This window comes from Montipora foliosa, chromosome 10, assembly GCF_036669935.1.
Source record: "Montipora foliosa isolate CH-2021 chromosome 10, ASM3666993v2, whole genome shotgun sequence".
In the NCBI taxonomy this organism is placed as follows: Eukaryota; Metazoa; Cnidaria; class Anthozoa; order Scleractinia; family Acroporidae; genus Montipora; species Montipora foliosa.
Genome location: NC_090878.1, coordinates 5,264,362 through 5,274,361, shown reverse-complemented (window position 1 = coordinate 5,274,361; position 10,000 = coordinate 5,264,362). Strand labels below are relative to the sequence as shown.

Here is a 10,000-nt window from a genome sequence, read left to right as displayed (position 1 = left end):
TAGAAACTTTATCCAAAAGAAGCCACAATTGCCTAAATAACCCACAGAAGCAAAGTACATGTACAAAGCAAAGGAATATACCCATAGGTAAAAAAAATTATTAGAACAGAGTCATTAAATTCTGACAATTAAATTATTGTTGACAGGTCCATTTTATGGGCTTCTTTTTTGCTATAAAACCAGAAAGTTGTTTCAAGTTTGTCTTACGGTAAACATGAAAGTGCAGTTTGCGTTGCAGGGGCAGGGGGGAGGGGGTGCATTTTGGTAACTGGATGGGGTCCTTGACAAACTTCTGAAGCACCAATCCCCTGTATTTACAGCATATCTTTCCAGACCTTTGCGCTTGATCCATGCCATTGTTTATACATAAATGATAGAATAATAATGGGGCTACAGTCTTCAACAAAAATGTTTGGGACACTTGCTTCAAAGGGTAATGTTTTGACCACCGGTAAATGCCAATTAAGGTCTCAGTAGAAGGTAAAATTGGTGGGCTGTGACATATATTTTACGTACATTTCAGTTCTAATAGATGATTGTACTACCCCAAACACTGTGTGAGGAATTTTCATTTGTCTTCAGAGACTGATTTTATGGCCTTTTTTCTGCCCTTCAATACTTAACATATCAAAAATTCCTCACACGGCATTCAAGTGCATTCATCTGTGACTAAGATGCAACAAAGTGCAATTGTTTTTGCAAAAAAGTACAGGGCTGGAGCTTCTGCAGCAGACTCGGTTGTTCTGAGTTTGAGGCCTCAAAACTAAAAAGCAATATTAAATACCAAAAAACTAAAACTTTATTCACATAATTCAATTTCAAAAAATAGCAACACAACAAGTTTTTTTAAATGAAGTTTTTGTTTTCTATTCTGAAAGAGATTTAGTGATTAGTGAATACCGGTAGATCTCAGTTTGAATATAGCACTATACAAGTAATTTCTTATGTTCAAACTAGGCTTTAGAGCAGTTTTCAATTGAGTGTCGAAAGTACTGAGTAAATTGCTTTGGTTCTGCATTACTTCACTCAGTGATTGGTTCAAAGTTCTCGCACATTTTTTTTCAACCAATCAGAAGTGAAACCAATCATGGCTTGCGCGTGCACATTTTCCCGCGCTTCGTGTCAGCTACACGTAATTACTACAAGTTCTGATTGGTTTACTAGATTGTCTCCGATTGGCCAAAGTAATTGCTTTGGTTTTAGTTTTACGACATTCGATTGAAACTCGCTCTTGACTGTGTTCCCTTGCAGACATCAGTTTCGGCAACTTACAACAATAGGTTGTCTGAAGTACTCCTCCAGTGCTGATTCTCTCAGATTTGACAGATCAACTCCATAAAATGAATTTTGATACCTGAAGAAAATATCAACAAAGCAATCAATAACAAACAGATGAAAGAATCAGAGATAAGGAAGTGAGATGGGAAACAATGATAGTTGACCCACTGACCCTTGGGAGTGAGAGTTGTGCCGTCAAAGAGTGTCCTAGGGTGTTTTGAGGTGTCAGTGGGTTAACCCTTTGACATGTAAACCGGACAGACTTTTACTCTGTCTAACGCCAGACGATTTTACTCATCAATGGGGAACCCCCATGAGTCAATGGGTTTACTCAAACAAACTTGTACGTTCTGAAGGCTCATTTATATGGGGAAAAAACATGCCCCTGAAATGATTCCTCCCATTGGTGCCAATTCCATGGTTTGTTGAAGTCCATCGATTAAAGTATGAAACATGCATATTCCACAAACTTTTCTTTGTTTCAGGAAACAGTTCTGGTAAGATCTGTATAATAAATAAACAATCCTATATGACAATGAACAAACAAAGATGAGGTGTTAAAAATTTTCTTACCAAAAATTAGCTTTTGAGAAATGCTCCATATAAAGTGCATCATCAAAAAAGGGAGCAACATGGAGGTCTCCAGTAGTTGGGAACATTTTACCTAGGGACAACACAAAGAATACTTATCAAACTTGATCAAGTAATTACAATTTTCTAAAGTTTTCTTAAATGTTGTTCATCACTGCAACCACCACCATTATCATAATCATAATTTCTTGCCCTTCCAGTTACTGCCTTTTGTACTCTAAGTTGGAACAAGTCCCACTCCTTGTTAGTCCAGGCTGAATGTACTCAGTTCCTAGGAAGGTGATCCTTGGCAGCTCATTGATATGAATAGCACAAGGAATCTACTCAAGGTGTCAACAACTGACACAGAGTCATCAGTGTCAAAGTAAATCAAAATGTTGAATTTCTAAGCGAAAGTGTTTCACTTCAGTGATTTTCCCTATCATTATAGTTATCATTATCATTATCATCAAGCTTTGAAAGGGAAAGAGAAAGAATTTAACAATAAAACATTTCTGTGTCTAATCCACACCATTAGGTTTTAGCCACTTCTTTGCATGGAGATAACTCTCTAGCATTCTTTCATTGTACAGCATGTAACCCATGGGCTCGGAGATGATGACATCCACCAGCTCTGGAATTTCCACCTGTAATGCGAACAGGTATTACCACATTATAATATTGTTTTATGCATTAAAATGCTTTGCACTTGATAGAAATAATATGAACAGGAGACCTGCAAGGGTATTTACACCTTTGTAGGTCATGTAAATTCCATACAGATAAGACACATTATTAAATTCTCATCCTCAGTTAATGCTCTTCTCCTGCTCTGATTGGTTTACTCAATCTTGGTTATCAGCTCATGTACCTTAGTTTGACTTTATATGGCAAATGATTGCGCTAAGCGTTGCTAAGCTAAATTTTTTTTTGCCAGAAAGCGAAATTTTTCTCTGAATAAAGCAAAAAAAAGGTAAGAAATGTTTTTGTGATGAGCCTGCGTCTGTCTGACAATCAGGTATTAGACAACATCGCATCTTAATCAAGTTTTTTTGATTTTGCTTGGATTTTCTCGCTTTTTTTGCTCGTATTTCATATTTCCAGACTTTTGAATTTTAAGGAATTAAAACAATTATTGCATTTGCCCTTCTTGGATATGAGACTGGTAATAGCCAACTTGGCGCTAAGTGCCTCGTTGGCTATTAATTTTACAACCTCGGATCCAACGCATACTCATGGAATAATTGTTATATATTATTGCTGTTTACCATTAAAAGATGGTTGAACAAGGGAGAGCATAATTTTATAAAGGTCATTTACAGTAACCCGAACACTCACCCTAACGCTGTAACATTGATTCAAGAAAACTACCATATTTTCTCAGTTAAAAGACAGCATTTTTTCAGACAAAATTCAACTTTTAGCCTTAATTAAATCAGTTCTGGATTTGGGGTGCATATTATAGCAGAGTATTATCACTGATCAAAACTTAATTTTGCAAAATTTCTTTTATTGAACATGGTTAATTTAAAAGTAACCCCAAAGGAAAAACATATTCAAGCAAGTTTTTTGTTCGTGACTTTTTCAATTTGTAGGTACTGAAAAGAAACACTTTGGCTCTGAAGGGAACTGTTCACTATTATAGTGGGTATGAAATTCTCCAGGAATAACAGCTATGAATAACGTTAGGTGCTTTTAAAAACACAAGGGGATCAATTAGTATTCACATTCATTATTTTCCGTTTCTGTTAGAGGAATGACTGTATTTTGTGGATTCCAATAATAACACAGTGTTTCGCCAACCTTTTCAGTTTATTCACTAGAAAGAACCAAGATGGAAAGTTGAGGCTGCATCTTATTGCCGAGAAAATAAGGCATTTATATGAATATTTGTAGCATAATACACTGCAGGAGTAGCAAGTGACCTACTGTAATACTCAATTTCTGTTGACTCTCATCTTATGATTCATTATGAATTAATTTAAATATCAAATTATCATGCACATTAGCAATACAAGAGCACAAGAAAGGTGCAAATTAAAGTCACTCATTTTGTGGGAATGTTATTTACACTGTCGGGGAAACACAGAAACAGAAAGATTCAAATTAATACACATTCTCATTTCAACAAAAAAAAAATAGTTACAAACCTCTTCAACCTTTCCTGGAATTATGATAACTTTGTCAGCCAAATTATTGTGTTTGACTAATGCCTAAAAATTAATGTCAACAATAAAGGTCGTGTGCCATTCATTGACCCTTAAATGACAAGTCAAGACAAATATTACATTTCCATAGCTTTGAGATAGTCACAGTTTAAAAATTCAAAAATTATTGTACATTCAGCTAACAAGAGACATTCTCTTAAACTCAAGGAAGCATTTTACATTGCACATCAACTGGTTAAAACAAAAACTAAACCCACAATTACCTCACTTCTCCACGTTCTGTTGTGCATGTGGCCTCAACTCACAATTACAACACAACAACAACAACTTCCTTTTCCGTACTATTGACAGGGTCAGCATTTTTCATTGTGCGCTCTACTTGAAACTGTATAAATTTGTTATTTTTGAAATTTTTGAATTGTAATGTACTTAAATTATCATGTATGGATAAGGTCTGTAAAGAACACAACCTTGAATTAAAATGATTTTGGAATGAGGCATGCCAAAACATGTCTTTAAAAAGTTGCCTCCTGAGTCTTAAATTTATTTTTATACAAGTCTAAGACCAATGAAGGTGGAATTACCTCTGCATGAGTTGCCATTGAGCTAGCTTCTATAGCATACACTTTCTTTGCACCAGCTTGGACAGCAAAGAATGACAAAATCCCTGCCATAAGAAAATGCATTCATGGCTGAGTTTCACGTTCCAGCAGGAATGCAACACTAAACTTATTACTGAGTGAATTAGAATATACCGTAATATGAAATGATCACATATTTGAATATTCTATAATTCAAATATTCTATAATGATATATATAAAATGATAATAACCTTCACTGTCATCCGCTAAGTTGACTACGGTCGTGCATCATTAACTTGATCCTTAGTTGGGTTTCAAGTGGAGTTATAGGCTCCCCTACCTTGTCACCTTGAAAGAAAATTTCCCTGGAGGCAGAACACCCTAACCACATAAATCACCTCTTTGATGGCTGTGTTGCCAGCATGGTTGTCCTGGTGGTGTAGTGGTTATCACACCCAACTAGTAATGGGGGGACGTGGGTTCAAATCCCGCTCAGGGCAAATTTTATTTCAAACATTTATTCAGTTAAAAGTATGATTATTTGGGGTGTGCATTGTCAGGGTTTCTCTCCTGCACTCTCTATATAAAATGATAATAATAGATAGATTAAGCCAAGCCTAAAAGCAGAGCTCCCGGGTTAATTATTCTTACAATAAGTTAACCTGGCTTGAGCCTGCAATCCAATCGAAACCCAATACCTGGTCAGCAGTCAACTTTTAAAAAAAAACTTACCTCAATGAGCTCTATACTTGAGCCTGGAATATTGTCACGTGATACCGGTCACATTGGCATACATGGAGGGGTAGAAGTGCATAAATGTATGGTCAATTTTCTCGCACAGATGGGTTACCATACTTTCTCACCCATGGTGCTCCGCACGCATGCTTTTGGCACATGGAGCTCCGCTGATATAAGATGTATTCAAATATTTTCTAACATTCATTAATTTTGTTCACCTCTTGCAGTATAGAAACTGAACTCACAAGTGACCAGCTGTGAGGGGGGTTGATAGCTCAGTTGGTGGAGCGGCATGGTCATGAGTTTAATTAAATTAAACTTTATCTAAAGCATAGTATTTACGGTAGGCCTAATGTTAGCTTTAGTAAAGGTTTGGGTTGTTTCAGCATTCGTGAAACAATGACCAGCAACTTGCAGTTATCAATATTGAGCTACCAAGCCAACTGGCATCTGAAGTGGATATGAACATATGAAATAGATATTACAATTGTAGAAAAAAGCATGTTAAGATTATTATTTTTTTTAAAGATCATTGCAGATATAAATGTTACTTGAGCAGCAATGAAAGCAAAGCTTGAAAAATTAAGGCTTGGACAGCATTAATTTTGTACCCATGACTTTGACGGTGTCTGACATTTGCAGACTAACCCTAAATCACAATTATTGGAAGCTCACCATTTTAAAACAGGTTCTTAGACTTAAATAATGTTTCTCAGCGCTATTTGAAACGGATTCTTGGACTTAAATAATGTTCTATGATCAGTGTTATTCATAGGCAGTCTGCAGTCTGCAAATGTCAGACACCTTGACTTCGGTGATACTAGTGCACTGCTTGAGCAATGGATCATGTTACAGTTGTGTGCTTAGTTACCTGGCCTATGAATGAAAGTGAGGCTGGAGTTGACCTTGTTTTGATAGAAACCACACTGATTATGTAAATTCCAATCAATTATTATGAGAACAAAATCATTAAGATAAGAAAAGCAGAGAGGTCTGTATCATATAACATGGTCAACTCCAGTCTCACTTTAATTTAAAGGCCAGGTAACTAAGCACATACCTGTAAAAACGTCTATTGAACTATCAAGCTAACTATGAGATGGTCATTTTGTGACTGTATTTGAAGGGCTTCAGTCGCAATGAAAAAATATTGCCACCATATGGAATTTTAAACATTTTAGCCTAGGCCATATGCAGATGCTGTGTGGCAAACATGGCTGCAAACACCAGAAATTTGCTTTTTCTCAAAGGAAGTATCATAGAAAATTGCTTGGAAAAAACAAGAGAATATTACCCCAGAATGAAGGTAAACTTCCAAGGCCCTTGATAAAAAAAATTTCCCCAAGAAGCATGCCCCCAATCCCTCCCCCAAATGGCCCAAATTTTATGGCCTTAGGCCATGTACTTCAGTGTTACTGTTGAAAATAGCACAGGAATGGCTGTCAAAGATTCTGTTGAGAACCCTGAAGAAGCATGCAGTTCAGATTGTTTTTTGATCTAAACATGCAAATTACTGCAGTTCAAATATATGTCTTTCATCTAATACATGTAAGTGTCTACATATCAATAATGTCATTATAATTTATTACAGTGGACCAGCTATTGTAAAATAATAGTGGAGCTCAGCTGCAGGCACACAAAGCACACCAGCAGAGCACCATGGGTAAGATTTTTTGGGAAATCTATCCATGTGAGAAACTTTGGTTATGATGTCACGTATGCCTGTCTGTCTGTCTGAGAGCCTCTGGGGAAGAGAGTATTCAGGCAATTTTCCTTAGCAAAAATCATGTGGCAGCGTTGCATTTGGCCACCCGCGTTTTTCTGGCAGGAAATCACAATATTGACGAGCAACGGGATAAAAAGCAAGAAATTCAAAGAAAAGCGCAAGAGCATGAGATAAGAGGCAACAAAATTTGAGAAACTTGCACGAAGAAAGCCTCAAGAGAAGCCGAGGAAGGAGAAGAAGAGAAATTTTCAATGAAAATCACTGTAAAGCTGAGAGAAATAGAGCGAGAGACAAAACACTTATTTACAACAGTTAGCTTTCAGGTAATGTTTTCCTTCTTAATATATGCCTCGCTGCCTTGCATATTTTGCAAAACTCAAGCGAAGAAGGCCTGAAAACGTTTGCAATTCTGTGTTGACAGAGATTCTTACACATTTTAACATTGACATTAATTTTATAGGCTTTTTGAGTGAAATGGATATCCAGTCGTGAGCTGCTTTGTTTGAATGTGAAACTGCAGTCGAGTAAGCAAATTTACTACGCTTTAAGTTCACTTTTAAATCAGTAAGATTTTTGCTGTTATTCTAAACTGAAGAGAGAGGGTTGGGGTAAAGATAGACAGTCACACATATAATGCTGTGAAAGAGATTACTGTGCATGTAATTTCAGTTTTAGTTGTTGATTAAAATTGTTGGTTATTGTTTGCAAGGCTTGTTTGTTTACAAGTTGTCAGCTCAGAGGTGTTTGATCTGTTTGATCACTGTTAACTGTATACAGTAATAATGACGATTAATTTTGTACTTCATGCAAACGCATAATTTTTACCATGTACACTATATTGCTTTCTGAGGTTAGAAACGGGAGCTTCGCTTTTAGGCTTGGCTACATCTATATATTACACTAATTAATCAATCTAATTAAAAATAACAGTCCTCTTTGCGGCATAATTATAGTAAAAAACCTGTTTTTGAGAAAAAGTGAAAAATGCTATAATTTCATTTTTTTTTTTACCTGATCCAGCACCAACATCAATCACCACCTGTAAACAATGACAACATGATTGTTCCCAATTAAACTTAATGAAGCTGTAGCTGTAAACAGTGAAATGTTTCACAATGATTACTTTAATTAATTAAATATTAATTTATTATATAGTACACAAGGCTGCTGCCTAAGAAAATTTTAAAGGGGCCCTCAGAGCTAAACACTGAGAACTTAGGAGCCCAACATATGAAGTGAAAGGTGTTGCTGTGAAAAATTAAGGTGCCCAGAGCTATTCGTTGGGAGCCCCAGGCTACCGGGCTCCTGTTAGGCAACAGCTTTGGTACATGTAGGTACTAATTTCTTTTACAATAGTTATTAATTATATAACCATAGGTTATTACTATTATCAAGTGCTTTACTGTTGGTGGGGAATTGCCCAACACTCATAATGTCAACAGGTGTGTTAAGGTGACTGAGTGTATAGTAAGCACAAGGTGACAGTAAGCCCATACATTTTACAGTGTGCACACGTACCCCTATGTGGTTTGAAATATAGTGGTGGGAACTCACATATTTCTAGTCAAAATTAGACTGACTTTATTTACAACCAGAATTACAAAGCAAAAATTTAGTGACGCTGTTGTTACTGATGGAAAATCTATTTTACGCCCGTCATCCAAAATTTTTTTAAGCATGCACAATGAATACGCACAAAACCAACAAGTAGCTGACATAACAAACATGTTACGTGTACATGAATGACTGACAATAGCCGTCAGTCACCTTATCGGCCAGCTCTCTACCAACAACTAACTGATACTAATAATAGTTTATTGATCCAATATTGTAGTCAAAAACTGAATTACATTGGTAATAAATTATATGACATAAAATTTTAACATGTACATACCATTGTAATACAAAGTTCATAAGTTTCTAATAGAAGACATTAAAAATGCTCCAAGTGGTAACATGGTTCAGAAAATAGTCTATTCTTCCTCAAGGAGTATCATGTATTGACATTAAATGTTGGAAGGACATTGTACAACTAGTGATGTGGGTGTCAGGAAAAAAGTTTCTCACATTGTGCTTGTCTGTGTGAAGAAAGGGATGTCAAAATGGAGGCTTCCATTGTTTTTGTAAGGCCGGGGTTGTGAATGATCAGAAGAGCATGCTTTTGGCTGCTTTTAATTTCACTACTAAGATACAGTGGCCAACTGTTGGTTGACTGTCAGCCGACACAATTGTGGGATCGGATTGGTTACCATACCCTAGGATTGCATGTCATTGCTTTAATAGGGCACACAATCATGGCAGCATAGCTGTATGTACTTTAAAACCCCTTCGTTTTCATCAAACAACTCTTCTAACTCTTTCAGAGGAAGGCAAAATACATTTCAAGTTCATTTCTTTTCAACACATGAGATTAGAGCTTCCATTACATTGGCATTTCTCAAAGGTTGGGTTGTTGCCATGACAAATCTATCACAGTGCTTCATAATAAAAAAAGTGTGAATACACCCCATTTTGACTGATTGTAGCTACCAAGCAAGACACACAGGGACAGTGTGCAGTGTGATATGTACCCTCTGATATTTTGGGTTTTCACTTGACCTTTTATGGCAAAATAATGTTAGAGTGGAGTAATGAATTGGGAGCTATGCACAATTTAAGTCCACAAAAATGAGACTGTTACAAACTGACAAAAACAAGAATTTTCTCCTCCCACATATGCATTTTACTCTTCTAAGTTTTGACATGCTATTTAAAAATAGCAAATTTCATGTTCTGTCAATCACATGAGCAAATGACAATAGATTTTCAATTTTTAACCTAAACATTGCCCCTAATGCCAAGGCTCGGATGGTTGAGCATTGGACTACTTTGCAGGAGATCGCTGGTTCATCCAACAGACCATCACTCAGGAGGAGAAAGTGCTGCTAATGTATCTATT

General features: G+C 36.3%; 1 protein-coding gene across 2 annotated transcripts in view; it reads right to left on the bottom strand.

Moving 5' to 3' along the window:
- Positions 1 to 10,000, bottom strand: part of LOC137973916 (histone-arginine methyltransferase CARMER-like) — a 39,602-nt gene that overhangs the window by 18,339 nt on the left and 11,263 nt on the right. For both annotated transcript variants that reach the window (XM_068820812.1, XM_068820813.1), the window contains exons 6-11: positions 8,074 to 8,101; positions 4,601 to 4,683; positions 3,999 to 4,061; positions 2,381 to 2,495; positions 1,852 to 1,942; positions 1,273 to 1,354 (exon numbers count right to left, since the gene is read on the bottom strand). In XM_068820812.1, the coding sequence (XP_068676913.1) occupies positions 1,273 to 1,354; positions 1,852 to 1,942; positions 2,381 to 2,495; positions 3,999 to 4,061; positions 4,601 to 4,683; positions 8,074 to 8,101 (462 nt within the window). The remainder of the gene's footprint in view (positions 1 to 1,272; positions 1,355 to 1,851; positions 1,943 to 2,380; positions 2,496 to 3,998; positions 4,062 to 4,600; positions 4,684 to 8,073; positions 8,102 to 10,000) is intronic.